This window comes from Mobula hypostoma, chromosome 29 (genome assembly GCF_963921235.1).
Source record: "Mobula hypostoma chromosome 29, sMobHyp1.1, whole genome shotgun sequence".
Classification (NCBI taxonomy): domain Eukaryota; kingdom Metazoa; phylum Chordata; class Chondrichthyes; order Myliobatiformes; family Myliobatidae; genus Mobula; species Mobula hypostoma.
The window spans coordinates 27,147,755-27,168,700 of record NC_086125.1 but is presented as its reverse complement, the minus strand read 5'-3'; the positions used below and the strand labels follow the sequence as shown (position 1 = coordinate 27,168,700).

The 20,946-nt window shown below is 43.4% G+C and overlaps 1 protein-coding gene across 3 annotated transcripts in view; it reads left to right on the top strand.

Annotated features, from left to right (window-relative positions):
* The window catches only part of elavl3 (ELAV like neuron-specific RNA binding protein 3), a 139,840-nt gene that overhangs the window by 64,286 nt on the left and 54,608 nt on the right, over window positions 1-20,946 (top strand). For 2 of the 3 annotated variants that reach the window (XM_063036040.1, XM_063036038.1), the window contains exon 2: window positions 7,412-7,655. In XM_063036040.1, coding sequence (XP_062892110.1) covers window positions 7,412-7,655 — 244 coding nt within the window. The remainder of the gene's footprint in view (window positions 1-7,411; window positions 7,656-20,946) is intronic. The other variant, XM_063036039.1, reaches the window with a different exon arrangement.

Sequence of the window (20,946 nt, the reverse complement as noted above, 5' to 3'; positions counted from 1 at the left end):
AGTTTCTTCCCCCAGGATCAGAGTTAGCCCCTGAACCACACTATTTATTATCCTCCCCCCACCCCACCAGAGACTGCACTGTGCTGTAACCATTTTAAACCACTTTTTATAATGCTGCTGACATTGCAAATACATGCTGGTATTTATACACCTTTTATTCAATTTCCATACTTTAACCTCTAACTTTATTTTTATATAATTCTTTACGCTTTATAATAGTTGAAATGTTGTTTTAGTTGCATGTCGCTCCCTGACCAACGTACCACAATAAATCCCCAATATATGAAAATGTATAAGGCAAATAAAGTCCGTCCTTAATAATTGAAAGAATATCGAGTGAGGAATGCTCTGCCACCATTTAATGAGACTATGGCAGGAAGGCGGCCCAAGCTACAGTATTTGTCCCAATGGTTCAGCTTTACCCCTAGCCTCAGTTCTGCAGTCCCCTACTATGAGACACTGCATTGAACAAACACTCACTTCATTCATAGCTTTATGGATGAGGAAAATAAAATTCACCTTGCATCATTTCCTGATGCTGAAGTTAGACGAAAAGTGTTGCCAAATGTTCTCTCCCTTTTGATTGGAATTGCCCCAGGCTTGTTTGCACCTGATCTCCTAACATCTGAATAAGTTTTCCAAGGCTATCTTAATGCCTTGAGTTTATCTATGGCATTATTTTGTTTTAAAAAACTAATTCATAGCTTGCTCTTAACCATTGCTTTAAAGATGTACCTTGAGGGGAAAACATTTGAAGTTTATGTTCTAGGATGAATAATCATTAGATTCCATCCACTCTTGCTCCTAATCAGAGTACTGATAGTGGTACAAAAACTATGTACATTTTCACAAATGCAGATGAAATATGAAATTAGTATAGACGCATAATAAATTTACTTTCAACTTTTGACTCCCATGCTCATGAGGGGATAGATGTCAGGAATCAGGACTGTTGTCCTGCAGGATAGTTCCAGTGAGATAGCCGAAGTCAAAATAATTTTATTATCAAAGTACAACTATGTCATCATATACTAGCTTGAGATTTATTTTCTTGCAGACAAATAAAGTAATACAATATAATTTATGAAAAGCTAGACATAAACAAGGACTAACAAAACCAATGTGCAAAAGAAGACAAATACTGCAAATAAAGATACAGTATGAATAATATAGAAAATATGAATGGTAAAGAATCCTTGAAAATAAGTAAGTAAGTGAAAATGGAGACACCTCTTTCTCCTTATTAGGGAGAGAGAGCCTGTGGTATGTCGAATACTGGGTGAACAATGTAGTCTTTGGGGTACTGCACATCTGTGTCTTCGCTGTTGCTTTGCTCACGTTTGAGTGCTCAGTGGCAGATGCTTTTTTTTGCCGGTGGGGGGAGACAGGATTGCTGCTTGCTGCCACTTGCACATGGAGGGGGGAGCTGGGGGGGGGTACTTTGGGGTTCTAACATTTGACTGTTGTTCATTCTTTGGGGCACTCCTCTGTTTTCATGGATGGTTGCGAAGAAAAAGCATTTCAGGATGTACGAGGGGCGATTGATAAGTGTGTGGCCTAAGGTAGAAGGAGTCAATTTTAGAAAACCTAGCACATTTATTTTTCAACATAGTCCACTTCTACATTTACACACTTAGTCCAGCGGTCGTGGAGCATACGGATCTTGGACCTCCATAAAGTACCCACAGCAGGGGTGATTGATAAGCTCATGGCCTAAGGAGAAGGAGATGAGTTATACAGCTCTCGTTACATGCACATGCAGTTCAACTCTTTGAGTGATTATGTAGAAAGTTTGAAGTTAATAACTCATCTCAGGTATTACCTTAGGCTACGAACTTATCAATCACCCCTGATGAGTTATTAACTGTAAATGTAGGAGGGGACTATGTTGAAAAATAAATGTGCTAGGTTTTCTAAAATTGACTCCTTCTACCTTAGGCCATGAACTTAACAATCACCCCTCATATATTGTATATATTTCTCTGACATTAAATTCTATCTTTGAACTTTTGAACCTGAACTGTAGGATCAGTTCAGAATTGCGACGAGTAGAGTTACCCACAATGGTTCAGGAGCCTGATGGTTGAAGGGTAATAACTGCTCCTGAACCTCATGGTATTGGAACCAAGACTCCGACCTGATGGTAGTAGCTGGAAGAGAGCATGGCAAAGTGAGGAATTATTTCTATGGCTCGAGAGACCTGATTAAGGGGTGGGTTGGAACTACGGATGAGGAGACAGCAGGAACAGGATAGGCCAAATCACCACCCATTGTAAAGTAACCATTCTATAAGACTGCCTACATTTCCGACTTGGACAAACATGGTGTATCAGAGAAAAGATTTCCTTCCACCTGCCTCAGGTGGCTGTGACTGAGCTCTCTCTCTGTTCCCTCGGGAACAACTTATCACAAGGTGCTAAAAAAAGCACGCCAATGCCTTTGCAGGGCCTCACTGACACAATAATAAACAATTTATATTTTTATTTCACAAAGTCACATGCTGTGGATGGTGGCTTTCACAGCCTCTTGAAGTGCTTCACAGTTTCTGAGGAGTTTGCACTGTAGCAGCTGAATTTGCACACAGCAAGATCCCACAAATAGCTGTGCAACGTTGACCACACCACCCACCTGGTTGGTGCAGATTGAGGGTAAATAATGGCCAGGGTACTGGGGAAGAAATTCCCAGCTCTTCCAAAATTAAAAGCACATCAGGAACTGTTCACACAGCTTGACATCTCACCAGAAGAGAAGCGTGTACGGGGAGGAAGAATTTGCGAGAGTATTAGGAATTTACACAGAGAGTGGCGGGTGTTGGAACACGCCGCCAGAGGGTGGTGGTGGAGGCAGATACATTAGGGATGTTTAAGAGACTCTTATGTAAGCACATGAACGATGGAGAAATGAAGGTGGGAAGAGTTAAATTGATTTAGAGTAGATTTAAAAGTCAGCTGAACATTTTGAGCTGAAGACCCTGTGCTGTGCTATACTGTTCCATGTTCTTAAATGCCATCTCCACATTAAGGTAAATCTGTGCTGTACTGTTCTACGCTCTGTGGTACAGAAAATTGGTTGTGAGATTTGCGTGGAGAGAAACAGCATAGATATAAAGGACCAAATTACGTCCTTCAGTGCTATAACTGTTTTATGAAATTAAATTACAATTCTGACTTAGATTTAGGTCACACACACACACACAAAACATGCTGGAGGAACTCAGTAAATCAGGCAGCATCTATGTAGAGGAATAGACAGGCTGAGACCTTTCATCAGATCCTGAAGAAGGGTCTCGGTCAAAAATAATGACTGTTTGTTGCCCTCCGTAGATGTTGCTTGACCTGCTGAGTTCCTCCAGTGTTTTGTGTGTGTTGCTCTGGATTTCCAGCATTTGCAGAATCTTGAGTTGACAGTAGATTTGGATGAACACCACCCTGGATCAAAATGCTCCTCACCCAAGGTAGAGATGTCCCAATTTAGCCACCCCGCTTTCCAAACCCGTAAGATCGTCACTCAGAATCACTGAGTTGTGACTGACATCTGAACACTGCATTGCCATGACGGGCAAGGTTCCTGGGTATCCCAGATGTATAACCCTCACTGATAAACAAGCTGGCTTCTTAAGAAACATAGAAAGTAAAGGATATTTGTTGGCAAAGCTGAAACTCTTCATAACCATCAACTGAACCCCATGATTCGACTAGTGCTTTGAAAACACTCTCCTGTATTCTACCTTCTCTTTACTATTCTAATGTGTGGGAGGTAATTCAGATTTACGTCTTTACCTTAAGTCTCCCTCAGCAATCCTTTCCAGCCAAAAGGCAAATAATTTGCCACTGATATATCAAGAGATAATTTCCAACTGAAACTCTGGGGAATCGGGTTCTCAAAACTGAGCTTCTCTTTGTTTTTAATGACTGTTTGCTCAAGGCCTCTGATTGGACAAGTCAGGGCTTGTCTTACTCTGCTCCAGATTGGCCCAGTGTTGCTATTGTTGGCAACTGGTTCTCCCATTATCGTTTTCCAACATTCCTGATCCAAATGGACATGGTCCAAAATATATTGCTCTTCGGTTATATATCTTATAACATTATAACATAGTGAAATTGGTTTATTATTCTCACATGTACCAACATGCAGTGAAAAGCTAGCCTTGCATACTGATCATACAGAACAAATCATTACACCGTGCTTTGAGGTAGGACAAGATAAAACAGTAACAATACAGAGTAAAGTGCAACAGCTACAGAGAAAGTGCAGTTAATAACAACGTAGATTGTGAGGTCAGGAGTCTATCTTATCATTCAAGAGTCTGTTAGCAGTGTGATCCTTGAGCCTAGTCGTACATGCTTTCAGGCCTTTGTATCTGGCCTGATGGGACAGGGGAGAAGAGAGGATGCCTGGGGTGGCTGACTGCTTTACTAAAGCAGTGAGAAGCATAGACAGACTCCATTAAGGGCAGGCTGGTTTCAGTGACGTACAGAGCTGTGTCCACACTCTCTGCGGCTTCTCACAGTCACTGGCAGAACAGTTGCCATGCCAGGCTACCGTGCATCCACACAGAATGCTTTCCTTTGTCTATTGATAAAATTAGCAACAGGCCCTTCAGCCACAAATGCCGGTGTTGAACACAATGTTAAATTACATTAAATCTCTTCTGCCTGTACGTGATCTCTATCCTCCACTCCAGTACGTTCATGTGTCTATTTAAAAGTCTTTTAAACACCGCTGTCATCTCTGCTTTCACCACCACCAGCAGCACATTCAGGCACCCACCATTCTGTGTAAAAAAAACCTTGCCCTGAACATCTCCTCTGAATCTTTCCCTCTCCCACCTTAAAGCTAGCCCCACTAGTGTTCTAATATTTTCCTTAAAAGTCTCCCCAATTCAGCTCTGCAGTTGGGCAAGGTGAACAATGGCCTGGCCACCTAGACTTCTCCTACAAGGCAGTTCCCTCATGTGGAGAGCAAACGAACATCTGTTTGATAGAGGGAACCCTTCCATTAGACACACAGGCAGGCCTAAATCTTCTCGACTCTGATGCACATAAAGTACCACAGCATGAAATCAGGCCCTTGGTCCGTCATGCTCTTCCCAGCCATTACCATTTATATTGCCCTCCTTTATTCCCCAGCCCCTCTCAACAATTCCACCACTCAGCAGCACACCAGGTGCAATTAACCCGCCAGCGTACATATCGCTGCGATTTGGGAGGAAACCACAATACTTGCAGGAAAACAAAGGGGAAACATGCAAGCTCCACACAGTCAGTACCAGAGATGAGGATTGAACCTAGGTCACTGGAACTGAGATGCAGCAGATCAACTGGCTGTAAAGTGCTTCTTTTGTAGTAAAGTCAAACAGCAGCCGAAACCCTGGCTGATTTTCCCCTCCTTATTCCAGGGGCATTGGAGCAATTGCCCCTCCCTTCTCCCCTCAGCTTGGCTGAGATAAAGTTAAAAACCAGGAATGGAACCTGTATCTTTCCCAGTATGTGTGGTTCAGCTACTCATTTCATGAACTCTGAGTCCATCAGATTTGATGACAATTCTATGAAAGACAAGCTAAGTACTTTAGACAGCTGGAAGCCAACCTCAGGTCAATGTCATTCCCCTTACAAGTGGAATAATCAGACCCAGGCAACTTTAATGTAACCATTCAATCTTACAGCAAAGAGAGAGGCCATTTGGCCCTGTGCTCCTGTGCTAGCTGTTCACCAAAGTAATACTACATGTCATATCACAGTTATATTCCTCTCCCAGTCCTACCTTCATCAAGCAAGTTATCTCTCAAACACACATAGCCGCTGAGTCTTCCCATGTGAAATGGCAGCACTCATGCTGGGCGCAGGTATTGATGGTATTTGATGTTAAACTCTGCTTTATTTTGCACTGAGGTACTAAGGCACTGAAGTCAGCACAGCCAAAAATCCTGGATTACTGAAGTGTCACTGGAAATTTGTAAATTAGTGTCACATACCGAAATACAGTGAAAAGCTTTTGTTTCAAAGTTCAAAGTAAATTTATTATCAAAGTACATATATGTCACCATATACAGTCCTGGGATTCATTTTCTTGCAGGCATACTCAATAAATCCATAATACAATAATAACCCTAAGAGTATCAATAAAAGATCGCACAAAATGGGCATTCAACCAACGTGCAGGAGACAACAAACTGTGCAAATATAAAAAAGAAAGAAATAATAATAGTAAATAAATAAGCAATAAATATTGAGATCATGAAATGAAGAGTCCTTGAAAACGAGTCTATAGGTTGTGGGAACATTTCAGTGATGAAGCAAGTGAAGTTGAGTGAAATTATCCCCTTTGGTTCAAGAGCCTGCCATCCAAACAGATCATGCCGTACGTTTGTACATTGAGATAGTAGAGTGCGCAGTATAGTGTTAGAATTTACTGAAGAAGTGCATTGCAGGTAGACAAAGTATAAGGCTTGTGATGAGGTAGATTAGAAGATCAGTGCTCATCTTTACTTAACAAGGGATCCAGTCAATAGTTTTTTTCATAGAAGCCGTGCTTAAGCCTGGTAGTACATGTTGTCAAGCTTTGGTGTTTTCTGCCTGATGGGAGGGGGAGAAGGAAGAATGATCAGGGTGGGAGGGGTCCTTGATCATTTTGGCTGCTATCCCAAGGCAGTGGAAGTGTAGACCAAGCTGATAGACTAAGCTACGTCCACAGCTCCTGCAGCTTCTCGTGGTCATGGACAGAGCAAGTGCCACACTAAACTGTGATGCATCCAGATAAGATTCTCTCTATGGTCCATCTATAAAAATAGGCGACGATCAACAGGCACTACAAATATCTAGAAGGGCAAGAACAGTCCTGTGTATAGTCTTGCTCTCTCTACCACAATAAAGAGCATACTTGTTTTGTAACATAGCTTTGCCAGACCGGTTCCAGTTGGAAAGTCGGAGCAGATTCCATGGCCTAACTTTGTCCCTGTCTTATTGATCGTATTTATTTATTTAGAGGAACAGGTCTTTCTGGTCCTTCAAGCCAAGCTACTCAGCAACCCCCACCAACTTTCGATTTGAACTTCACCTAATCATGGGACAATTTATAATGATCAATTAACCCTACTGACCGGTACATCTTTGGACAGTGGGAGGAAACAGGAGCACCTGGAGAAAACACACACATTCCATAGGGAGAGTGTCCAAGCTCCGAATAGAGTTCAGCAAAATTGAACTCCAAACTCCAACACCCCAAGCTGTAATAACATCACGCTAAGTGATGTACTACATATGGCCTTGTGTGCACTCCTGATTTTGGCCACTAATTTGTTCCATTCTCATTACCACAAGAAGCACCCCAATCACTTTTAGAAGATTATGTCTTTTAATTAGCTTGTTCAAGGCTTTGGCCTCAACTCATGGCCTTTGTCTTTCTACTTTAGCAGATACTCAGCACCATGGAAACTCAGGTGGCAAATGGTCCTACAAGCAACAACACATCCAATGGCCCTTCCCTGAACAGCACAAACTGCTCCATACCAATGATGGCTGGGCCTTCCGATGACAGCAAGACTAACCTCATCGTCAACTATCTACCGCAGAACATGACACAGGAAGAATTCAAGAGCCTGTTTGGCAGCATTGGGGAGATTGAATCCTGCAAACTCGTTCGTGACAAGATCACAGGTAGGTCACTGATGTCTATATGTCACTGACACGTGAGGCAGCTACTCCACCAGCTACACCACTGAGCCACTCTGACGCGTTTAGTATTTTAAAACCACCTGAAGGAGCAAACACAAACACTAGAGTTATTAGAGCATCCAAGGTGAACCGTGACCTTCAGGCTCAGAGGCAAGACTGAGCTATAGTTCACACGACTAAATCGTAAGGCTTCCATCAACAATCCCAGGACTTGTATGTTTATCAAGCTCATCAAAATTCTGCTACTTGCTCAGAAGAACAATCTTACATTCTTTCAGGGTTAAACCACAACATCCGTATTCTAAATGCAACCCAAGCCAAATTAAGGTCATTTGCAACATTAACAACAGAAATGAAACACTGTTATTTTTCTTCAATTGCAAATAAACTGGGTGACTTTCTGAAAGAAGAATAAATCTTTGAAATCAGTTCCATAACCATATACCCGCCAAATGATGGCAGGAAGCCATTTTCTGCCAACTACCAAACCTACATCATTTCCTGCGGTAAACAGGAAGTTCTATCACATTGATTTTTACAGCAGACAGGAAATTATGCTATATTTTTTTCATTAAAAAAAAATCACGAAATAAAATCTTATTCTATATTTTGTGAATAACAGACAATTCAAAAAAGAAGTTTGTAGTAAAAATTTGTATATTAAATTGACATTATGATAACAAAATGTGGACAAATGCCATTTTAAAAAAGTTCTTACATGTGAAAAAAGGCCAAGTGAATGGTTTGAAACTACATTGTTACATACCAAGTACTGGTAAAGGAAGGGCTGTCTGCTTATCTGACAAACTCCTTGCTTTCCTCTTTGGTCCAAATCTCATTCAATGTGGCCCAGGATATTCAATACCATATAAAAAGAGGTTATCAATGCTCACAAAGCCCCAAAAGTCAGGCAAAAATGTGTTACATACTCATGGACGTCTCATTGTTGCTGGTGATACATCAGCAAACACTAGACCTCTTGAAAGCTCGTACAACCAGCCACAAGGACAGCTGTTATAAGACTATTGAACAGACCTCTTCTATGTTGAAGGTGATCTCTTAACTTCACAATTTTCCTCAACGTAGCCCTTGCATCTTATTGTCTTTGTAATCGTAACATTATATTCTGCATTCTGTTATTGCTTTTTCATTTATGATATGTCAATATACTTATGTTTTGATATGATGGAATGTAAAACAATCTTTCAAGTTCCAAGGGAGCAAAGGTGGCAAGGGTTTTAAACCATAAGACTATAAGATCAGAAATGGGCCATTTGGCCCATCAAGTCAGCTCTGCCATTCCATCTTGGCAGATTTATTATCTCTCTCAACCCCATTCTCCTGCCTTCTCTCTGTAATCTTTGATGCCCTGTCTGATCAAGAACCTGTCAATCAGGTGGCCATCCGTCGGTCAGTGTCAACCATTGATGCTGCATCCTAGCTGTCTACGTTGTTGGTGCCGCACAGTCTGTGGCTGACGAGACCAATGCGAGAGTGAAAAAGTCTGTTACAAAGATCTCAGTACTGCTGGAGCAGCAGCGTTCCTTTCTGCCTATTTGTCTTCTGCTGCTTTCAGGAACATTTTGTCGCCTGACTGGCTGTTTCAGGGTGCTTCTCTACCTGGTGCGGTTGGCTGCAAGTTCCTCTCTGGTCTCAGTGTTGATATCCAGCACCTTCACCTCCCACTTGCAGACATCCTTGTGGAGCAGTTGCAGGCGGCGAACTGTTTTCTTGCCTGAAGCCAGCTCACATAGAGGATGTGTTTTGGGATGTGGCCATCCTGCATGCAGCAGACATGGTCCAGCCACTGCCTGAGCAAGGTGTACACACTAGGGAGTCCAGCACGAGAGAGAACCTCAGCATTAGTTACTCTGTCTCTCTAGGAGATGACAAAGATGTGACGAAGTGGAAGGTGTGAGCACTCTCTCATGCCTAGTGTATGTTGTCCATGTCTCACTGTCATACAGCAGTGTGCTGGTAACACAAGCATTGTACACTACCATCTTTGTTTTGACTGAGAGTTTAGAGTTTTCCCAGTCTTGTAAGGCATGCAAGAATTGTTTAGCCTTCCTGATGCATTTGCCGATTTCTTACTGATGATGGACTCCAGGTATGTGAAGTGATGAACAACATCCAGTTTGTCATTATCAATGGTAGTGACTGGTGGTGCCTCCACGTCTTGTCCCAAGATGTTTGTCTTTTTCAGGCTGATAGTCAGACCTCATTCCTTGCAGGCCTGGGAGAAACGATCCATCAAGCTCTGAATGGGCTGCAGAGTGTGAGTTGCAACTACTGCATTGTCAACAAACAGCACATTTCTCATGGTAGCCTCACCCACTTTGGTTTTGGCTCTAAGATGGGTGAAAATGAAAAGCCTTCAATCTGATCTAGTGTGGAGGTAGATCCCCTCTCTTGCAGTGGCAAGTGCCTGCCTAAGGAGAATGGCAAAGAAGATCCCAGAGAGTGTTGGGACAAGAACACAGCCTTGTTCGACACCGTTGCTTATGTCAAAGGGCTCCAAAGAGCTGCTGTTGTACTGCACAGTCCTCTTTATGTTGTTGTGGAAGGATTTGATCTTGGTGAGCAGCCTACCTCAGAGAGGATCTGAAAGAGTCTGTCGCTGCTGACCAAGTCAAATACATTGGTGAGATCAATAAACACAACATAGAGGGGCTTCTTTTCTTCTCTGTACTTCTCCTGGAGTTGCTGGAGAGAGAAAATTATGTCCGCAGTTGACCTTCTGGCACGGTTCTGGCACGGACACTATTTTGAGACTCTGGTAGACACATACAGCCAACTTCTGTAGGTGGACCAAGAAGACTCGGGCAAAGAGTTTGTCCAGTGCCTTCTCTGAGGCAAAACTGCTGATTGCCTTTCTGAGCTTCTCTAGTGTCAGCTCTGCATCCAGTTATTCCGTTGTCAGCAGGCACTCAATGGTGTCCAGGGCTGATGACAGTGTTCACTCTGGAGTCGAGGTCAGAATAATGTTCTTCCCATCTCTCCATCTGTTTGCCCCTGTCTATGTTTACGTCTCTATTGATGGATTTGAGGGGAGCCATCTTGCTCTGAAAGGGGCCAAGGGTTTTCTAGATGTCATCAAACATAGTCTTGATATTGCCTGAGTGTTGTGGTCTGGATGTCTTCAATAAGCTATATCTAGTACTCATTAGTAAAGAGCCTGGCAGTCTGCTAAACTTTATTCTAGCAACCCTGAGGATCTATAGGCTCCTCACAGTTGGCCAATGCTTACATTTGGCTAGTGCAGTAGATTTGGCTTCAATGATGGGGGGTTTATCTCATTGGATTTGACTTCGAACCAGTCATTTGCTTTTGAAGTTTTCTTCCCAAAGGTAACTAAGATTGTGCTGTCAATAGTATTCTGCAGAAGTTCCCATTTCTCGGTGATAGGGTTTCCAGGCTGCCAGGCACTTATTCTTCCTCAAAGGACTCAGCAAACCGCCCCAGTAGGTCTGAGTGAGACACTTTGCTGATGTCAGTGCAAGGATTCCCTTCTTGTTTAGCACAATGGAATTTCTTTGACTGCAATCTAATCTTGCAACACACCAGTGAGTGGTCTGTATCACAGCCTGCACTACAGTAGGGATGTGTTAAAAGCACACTGCCAAGGAAGGATCACCTGACCAGGATGAAGTCTAGCTGGTGCTAGTGCCTGGAGTGAGGGTGTCCCCAGAAAACCTTATGATGAAACTTGGTCTGGAAGTATGAGTTTGTGATACGTAGATTAGGAGAACAAGATGTTCCTTGCCGGGGGTATTCCTGATGGTGTCCGCAATATTCTCATAAAACTCATCGTTTGCCTCAAATGTGGAGCACAGCGTGGGAGCATGCTCACAGTCAAGATTAACTGGACCTTTGGTGTTGTTGAGGCAAGGTGTAAGAAATCATTCAGATACATTGTTGCCTGGTTCCACCATCTTCAGCGATGTGTTCCTCACCGCATAGCCCTCTCCATGCTCTCTGGGCTTGTCAGGGCCCTTCTCATGCCAGGTCTCATGCAGCAAAAGATGTAGCCTTTCTCCTTTGCTGTGCCCAGATCAGCTAGATACATCCCCTGGGGGCTGGCTGCCTACACATGAAGCAAGCCAGGGCAGTACGATATGGAGAGTTAGCTGTTGCCCGTGCAACAGGCTCCCCCTCTCCACGCAGCTAGTGAATCCGAAGAAGTAGAAGAGACCGGTACAGTTTTGCACCACCGGTGCTGCAGGAGTTGCCAGTCAGCATTGAACTCAACATGGGACTGCCTTAGGGACTCCAGCTCCATATTTTTCCTTGGGGTTTACTCCTGAAGCCTTCCCCATAGATGAGTATAGCCGCAAGGCAGCGGAGGTTTGAAATTAGCATTTTCCTTCTCCTGAATGAGTTTCCAACCATGCCTAATGAACCTCATCTGCCTGAAGTGATTGGTTTCCAGGCACCAGCCACCGGCCTTTACCCCTTCTCCTGTCAGTAGAAACAATTCATTTGGGCTTTGCAGCTAAGCCACACATGGATGCAAGGAGGTAGCCTTGTTTGTCAGCCGCTGTTGTTACGTCTGTGGTACTGGGAAGCCGGGTGACCGTGAATAGCACACACGAGAGACGGAGAGGTAAGGAAAAAGCATGCAGTTGTTTATGTTGCTTGTAAGTCTTCTAATCAGAATGCCCTGTCACATTACTTTCAGTATGTAACACACGGGGAAGCTTTACAGAAACGCATAAGGGTCAAAATATACATGAATATATAACATAACCCTATCCCCTTACTTTAACAGTTCCCCTCTTTACCATACACAGAACAGCTGCTGAACTATTAACATTCAATGGAATTATCATCAAATTTAACCAACAACAAAAAGCACTTTTTTTCTAAACTAGGGAAAGAGGGTAGACTTCTCTAATCCCAGACATAACCCTGGGGATTATTCTGCCTCGTGTGCTGTGGGTTAATCACTAAACTCGAGATTCAATCCATCTGGAGGCCGCCTGTTCCGGTGAGAGTACCAACGACCAGGGGATGATGCTAAAGTCACTTTATCTCTTCACTTGGGTACTGCATTGTCACTGGGGGGCACTTCAGAAAGCACAGGTAATGGGGAAGCAGAGGCTGTTTCATGGTCTCAGAATCCTGTCCCATTTCTACAACTGAATCTGGATTGGTCAATTTGTGTTGGTTTTCAGTTGCCTCAGAAGTGGGCAACAGCTGATCAACATGTCTTCTCCAGATGTTGTGGTCACTAGTTTCCACCGTGTATGACACAGGACCAGTTTGTGCCACCACTGTCACAAGTATCCACTTTGTCCCAGAGATGTAGTTCTGGGCAAGTACTCTCTCTCCGGCTGTGACGTTTCTGTAATATGCATTGGCACGTCTCTGGTTGGATTTTCTGTTCATTTAGCACAATCTGCTTTGTGTTTGGGGGTCTAAGCAGGTCAAGACTGGTGTGAAGGCATCTTTTCATCAGTGCAGTGGCTGGAGCTGTTTTGGTGGTGGCATGAGATGTGTTGTATGTCAACAAGAAATGACTAAGATGCTGATTGAGGGACCCACTACCCACTGAAGTTTTGAAGACTTGTTTCATTGTTTGTACGAATCATCCAGCAAGGCCATTTAAAGCCAGATGATATGGCATTGACTTGATGTGCTAAATAATATTTGATTCCATAAATGCCTTGAACTCTTCAAACAGGGGTTGAGGAACTCCAAAATCACTGATGTCTTGGAGGTTATCAGAGAGGCCAGTCATCATTAGTTTTAGTACTGGTCTCTTTAGTTGCGTTGTTTGCCTCATGCAGCATTGTTAGTCTGTAGTTGAGATAATACTGAATCCCCATGCACCCAATCAGGAAAGCAGACCTTGGCTGGGCAGCATCTTTTTGACTGGGGCTGCCCAACTTAAGATGAACAGTAGCTGTCCAGTGAGATCCAAGAATCTCTCCCACAGTCAGAAGCAAACCCTGGTGCCACATTCTACCTCAGTCGAGCATAGTGGCTTATAATTGGCAAGTATGGCATCCTGTTTGTGGCTTGCATACTGGCTTGAGTATCGACTTTGCCTTGCGGCATCAACACTATTCAGGTGAGGACACTCTTGCTTCACCTCATGATAAGAACCTATCAACTTCCACTTTAAATATACCCAATGACTGCGCCTCCACAGCCGTCTGTGGCAATGAAATCGATAGTTGCTCCACCCTCTGGATAAATAAATTCCTCTGTCTTAAAGGAATATCCATGTATTCTGAGGCTGTACCCTCTGGTTCTAGACTCCCCCTTATAGAAACCATCGTCTCCACATCCACTCTATCTAAGTCTTTCATTGTTCAATAGGTTTCAATGAGATTGCCCCCCTCCATTCTACTGAACTCCAGTGAGTACAGGCCCAGGGACATCAAACGCACCTCATGTTTCATTCCCAGAATCATTCTTGTGAACCTTTCCAATATGAGCAGATAATGGGCCGTAGCTGCTGACAATACTCCAGAACCACTTTTCTGGCCATTGGATCCCACTATTGATCTAATCCACCCAGCCCACCAGAGCTGACTTCACATGCTAGGACAGGCACGTCCCTATCTCACTGGGGTATGAGGCTCGCTAGCTACCTTACCTGGTTCAGCCCACCTGTCCAAGCGGCATACCAGGGTGTGGCCACTGTCACTTACATATGGCGACTTGGAGCCACAGGTGAGAGCTGAGAGCCTGGTGGGGCCCAAAGGTTAGTGAGTTGTCCCAGAGTGGACACAACAAGGTGCTACTCCTCCCTAGACTCCCTATACACTCCAGAATCCATCCTAAATAGCCCTTCATTTTTCTTTCGTCCATGTGCCTATCTAGGAGCTTCTTAAGTGTCCCTGATGTATCTGTCTCTCTGGCAGGGCACTCCACGCACCCACTCTCTGTGTAAAGAAATTTCCTCTCACGTCCCCCTGTACTTTCCTTCTTTCCACCCTTACATGTTCCACTGTTCTTTCCAGCTTTGTGTCATGTGGATTAATATGCATCTCTGTACATTTCTGGTAAGAAGCTCACAGACAGAACGTCAGATTTTTAAAGGTTAGCTTTATTTGTTGCATGCGCATTGAAACACTGAAACATAACAATTCCTTACAGACAGCATCAAATTGAGCCCTGATCTGTAGTGCTATAAAGCGTTATGCTAACCACCATGCTACTGCAACACCCCAGGTGACCCCCGCATTGCGGGGAAGTTGTGTTCCAAGAAAACGGCCTGTATCACCATTTATCATAATGTGAAAACATATCCACTACAAGAAATGGAAGTGAAATAAAGTAAATTTTGTGTTTATTTATTTACTTCTTTTTTTGCGTTCCGTGAGAACTCATTTTATTCCACATCCCAAACGTTTGGGCAGTGATTTGTTAATTTTACAACAATGGAGTTTCACAAAATGGATGGCCAAACGGTAGGGGTCCCCTGTGTGTGGAACCTAATCAAAGAGAGCTCAGTAGCAATGACAGGGAGTATTGAAGACCGGGAAAAATGGAATGGGTTGTTGTGCTTATAACATAGGGCTTTATTTGACTGTTTCATTTTGGGACATTTTTAGTCGAAGTCAAGGTAAATTTTGAAGTGATTGTTGGGTTGATTTTTAAATAAAAATTGCCCTAACTATGATGCATGCAGTATGGATTTTTGTGAGCTAATTACATTGTCAAAGTCAAAGTCCAAGTAAATTTATTATCAAAGTATATATTTGTTACCATATACTAACTTGACATTCATTTTCTTGCAGGCATTTACAGGAAAAGAAATATAATAGAATTTATTAAAAACTATACATAAATAAATACTGACAAACAACCAATTTGCAAAAGACGAAAATGGTGCAAATATAAAATAAATAATACTGAGAACCTGAGTTGTAGAGTCCTTGAAAGTGAGTCTGTAGGTTGTGGAATCAGTTCAGATTTAAGTTATCCATGCTGGTTCGGGAGCCTGATGGTTGAGGGTAATAACTGTTCCTGAACCTGGTACTGTACCTCCTGCCCGATGTTATATTTAAATAATTTAGATGATAGAATTGGCTCTGTTGCCAAGTTTGCAGATGATACGAAGATTGGTGGAGGGGCAGGTAGTGTTGAGAAAACAGGTAGGATGCAGAAAGACTTAAAACAGATTAGAAGAATGGGCAAGAAATTGGCAAATGAAATACAATGTTGGAAAATGCATGGTCATGCACTTTGGTAGCAGAAATAAATGTGTAGACTATTTTCTAAATGGGGAGAAAATCCTGGAATCTGAGATGCAGAGGGACTTGGGAGTCCTTGTGCAGAACATCCTGAAGGTTAACTTGCAGGTTGAGTCGGTGGTGAGGAAGGCAAATGCTATGTTAGCATTCATTTCAAGAAGTCTTGAATACGAGAGCAGAGATGTGATGCTGAGGCTTTATAAGGCACTGGTGAGGACTCACCTTGAGTATTGTGAACAGTATTGGGCACCTCATCTTAAAAGACATGTGCTGGCATTGGAGAGGGTCCAGAGGAAGTTCACAAGGATGATTCTAGGAATGAAAGGGTTATCATACATTTGATGGGTCTGTACTCGCTGGAATTCAGAAGGATGAGGGGGGATCTCATTGAAACCTTTCGAATGTTGAAAGGCGTAGGCAGAGTAGATGTGGAAAGGCTGTTTCCCATGGTGGGAGAGTCTAGGACAAGACGGCACAGCCTCAGGATAGAGGGGTGCCCTTTCAAAACAGAGATGCGGAAAAAATTCTTTAGCCAAAGGGTGGTGAATTTGTGGAATTTGTTGCCACATGCAGCTGTGGTGGCCAGGTTGTTGGGTATATTTAAGGCAGAGAGTGATAGGTTCTTGATTGAACATGGCATCAAAGGTTACGGGGAGAAGGCCAGGAACTGGTGTTGAGGAGGAGGTAAAAGTAGTATCAGCCATGATTGAATGGTGGAGCAAACTCGATGGGCCAGATGGCCTAATTCTGCTCCTATGTCTTATGGTCTTATGGTTAGTAGTTAGTAGTGAGCAGAGAGCATAACCTAGATGGTGTGAGTCCCTGATGTTAGATACTGCTTTCTTGTAGCAGCACTCCATATAAATGTGATCAATGGTGGGGAGGTCTTTGCCTGTGGGGGACTGGCTGTATTAACCACTTTCTGTAGACGTTTCCATTTTTAATCAGTTAATTTTGGCTGTTTGTTTGCATCAGAATTTTTTCTCTATAATTACAATTGAGGAATGGTTTCACCAGCTGATGGGAACTGCTTGTGCACCAATTTTGTGAACTACACATTGAGATTCTTCTGTGATTTGACATCTTATTTCCATGATTTTAGTGGAATACACATGCAGGGGACTTGCACTTGTTAGAGGAGTTAGCAGATTTCACAATTCATGCTGTTGTTTTATTGAAATATGTATAGGAGGGAAAGCAAGTTTACATTACAATCTGACAACAAAGGGGTTTAGCACCTAAAGCAATCCCCATTAACTGAGGCTTTCACTAGCTGGAGAGTTGCAAACAAAAAGGGATGTAGCAGCGAAATAAGAAACTGTTCATTTAAAATTATTTGCCTGCCCTTGTTTTATGTCTGGTTTTTGTAGATTCTATTATATTGTTTTTATTTCTCCTGTAAATGAATCTTAGGGTATCATATGGTAACATACATTACATGTATTTTGATAATAAGTGTACTTTGAACTTTGATTTATTTCAAATTTCGGTTTAAGTTTGTTATCACTCAGTGGCCACTTTATTAAGTACACCTGTACACCTGTTCATGAATGCACGTGTCTAAGCAGCCAGTCATGTGGCAGCAACTCAATGCATAAAAGCACGTAGACATTGTCAAGAGGTTCAGTTGTTGTTCAGACAAAACATTAGAATGGGGAAGAAATGTGATCTAAGTGACTTTGACCATGAGATGATTGTTGGTGCCAGATGGGGTGGTTTGAGTATCTCAGAAACTGCTGATCACCTGGGATTTGCACACACAATGGTCTCTAGTGTTTACAGAGAATGGTGCAAAAAACAAAAAACAGTGAGCAACAGTTCTGTGGGTGAAAATGCCTTGTTAATGGAAGAGATCAGAGGAGAATGGCCAGACTGCTTCAAGCTGACAAGAAGTACCTAATAAAGTGGCCACTAAGTTTATAAGCAGGGTATACACTAGCAGGAAGGAGTTTAAGAATGAAATTAAGAGAGCCAGAAGGGGCCATGAGAAGGCCTTGGCGAACAGGATTAAGGAAAACACCAAGGCATTCTACAAGTATGTGAAGAGCAAGAGGATAAGACGTGAGAGAATAGGACCAATCAAGTGTGACAGTGGAAAAGTGTGTATGGAACCGGAGGAGAGGGCAGAGGTATGTAATGAATACTTTGCTTCAGTATTCACTACGGAAAAGGATCTCAGCGATTGTAGAGATGACTTGCAGCGGACTGAAAAGCTTGAGCATGTAAATATTAAGGAAGATGATGTGCTGGAGCTTTTGGAAAGCATCAAGTTAGATAAGTCACCGGGACCAGATGGGATGTACCCCAGGCTACTGTTAGAAGTGAGGGAGGAGATTGCTGAGCCTCTGGCGATAATCTTTGCATCATCAATGAGAACGGGAGAGGTTCCAGAGGATTGGAGGGTTGCAGGTGGATGTTGTTCCCTTATTCAAGAAAAGGAGTAGGAAAGCCCAGGAAATTATAGACCAGTGAGTCTTACTTCAGTGATTAGTAAGTTGATAAAAAAGATCCTGAGAGGCAGGATTTATGAACATTTGGAGAGACATAATATGATTAGGAATAGTCAGCATGGCTTTGTCAAAGGCAGGTCGTGTCTTACGAGCCTGATTGAATTTTTTGAGGATGTGACTAAACACATTGATGAAGGAAGAGCAGTAGATGTAGTGTATATGGATTTTAGCAAGGCATTTGATAAGATACCCCATGCAAGGCTTATTGAGAAGGTAAGGAGGCATGAGATCCAAGGGGACATTGCTTTGTGGATCCAGAACTGGCTTGCCCACAGAAGGCAAAGAGTGGTTATAGACGGGTCATATTCTGCTTGGTGGCCGGTGACCAGTGGTGTGTTCTGGGACCCCTACTCTTTGTGATTTTTATAAATGACTTGGATGAGGAAATGGCAGGATGGGTTAGTAAATTTGCTGACGACACAAAGGTTGGGGGTGTTGTGGATAGTGTGGAGGGCTGTCAGAGGTTACAGTGGGATATTGATAGGATGCAAAACTGGGCTGAGAAGTGGCAGATGGAGTTCAACCCAGACAAGTGTGAGGTGATTCATTTTGGTAGGTCAAATATGATGGCAGAATATAGCATTAATGGCAAGACTCTTGACAGTGCGGAGGATCAGAGGGATCTTGGGGTCCGAGTCCATAGGACACTCAAAGCCGGTTAACTCTGTGGTTTAGAACCCATACGGTGCATTGGCCTTCATCAACCGTGGGATTGAGTTTAAGAGCCGAGAGATAATGTTGCAGCTATATAGGACCCTGGTCAGACCCCACTTGGAGTACTCTGCTCAATTCTGGTCGCCTCACTACAGGAAGGATGTGGAAACCATAGAAAGGGTGCAGAGGAGATTTATAAGGATGTTGCCTGGATTGGGGAGCATGCCTTATGAGAATAGGTTGAGTGAACTCGACCTTTTCTCCTTGGAGTGATGGAAGTTGAGAGGTGACCTGATAGAGGTGTACAAGATAATGAGAGGCATTGATCGTGTAGATAGTCACAGGCTTTTTCCCAGGGCTGAAATGGCTAGCACGAGAGGGCCTAGTTTTAAGGTGCTCGGAAGTAGGTACAGAGGAGATGTCAGGGGTAAATTTTTTACGCAGAGTGGTGAGTTTGTGGAATGGGCTGCTGGCGACGGTGGTGGAGGCGGATACGATAAGGTCTTTTAAGAGACTCCTGGATAGGTACATGGTGCTTAGAAAAATAGAGGGCTATGGGTAAGCCTAGGTAGTTCTAAGGTAAGGACATGTTTGGCACAGATTTGTGGGCCGGAGGGCCTGTATTGTGTTTCTATAAATGTCATTAAAGTTCACTGAACAGTTCTCCTTGGAGAAGCGGTATATCTCTGGAACTTTCTGCCCCTGAGAGTGGTGGAGGCTGGATCACTGGATATATTTATGGTGGGGGTGGCTAAATATTTGAAAGATCAAGACACTGATGGTTGTGTGAAACATATGGAAAAGAGCCATGATACAATAGCCATGATCACAATGAATGTTAGGGCAGGCTTGGCAGTGGCGGGGGGGGGGGGGGGGGAGCCAAGCGGCCTACTCCTGCTCTGATTTTCATGTGTTGTTATGAGGTGTACAAGTGGAACAGTTCCTGGTATTGAACATTCTCCCTGTGACTACGTGGGGTTCCCCCAGTGCTCTGGGTTCTTCCATCATCCCGAAGACATGGGTTAATGGTAGGTTAGTGGCTATTGTAAATTGCCTCCAGTGTGTGGGTGACTGGTAGACTCTGCGAGGGCAATAAAAAGTGGGACTAACGTAGAATTCATGTAAACGTGTGGTTGACAGTCTCACATGGTTTAGAAAGAATATGAAATATACAACTTTGTCGTAAGGCACACAAAATGCTGGAGGAACTCAACAAGTCAGGCAGCATCTATGAAGGGAGTAAGGTCCCCTTCTTCTTCCCCCTTTCTTTCCAGTCCTGAAGTAAGGTCTTGGGCCAAATTGTCAACTGTTTACTTCCCTCCATTGATGCTGCCAAACTTGCTTCATATTGTGTGTGTTACTCAAAATTTCCTGCAACTGCAGAATCTCTTATGTTTATGAAAAATAATCAGGATATGACTGCACTGGAGAGGGTGCAGAGGAGATTTACCAGCAGTAGCCTCAAGATTCAAGTTTATTTCTCACGCATACATCAAAACATACAATAAAATGTGCCGTTTTCATTATCGACCAACACATCTGAGGGTATGCTGGGGACTGTTCACAAGAGTCCAGCACCAGTACAGCCTGCCCACGATGCTCAGCAGAACATCACGGAACAGAACAAGCAAACAACAACAACAAAAACAAGCCTTCTTCCTCCCTCCCTCCCAGGAACATACACAGACTTTTAACCCCAGGACAGGTCTTCATCCTCCAGCATCCAGTGGGCATGGACTCAGGCCGGCAGACACTGCTCTTCCACTTCCCCAGACGCCTCACAGAGATTTGCAGAGTCGAATGGAACACTATAGCTATCAGGAGAGGCCGATGGGTTGCTAGGCTGATAGGCCGCAGTAAATTCCCTCTAGTGTTTAGGAGGGGGTAGAATCCGGGGGG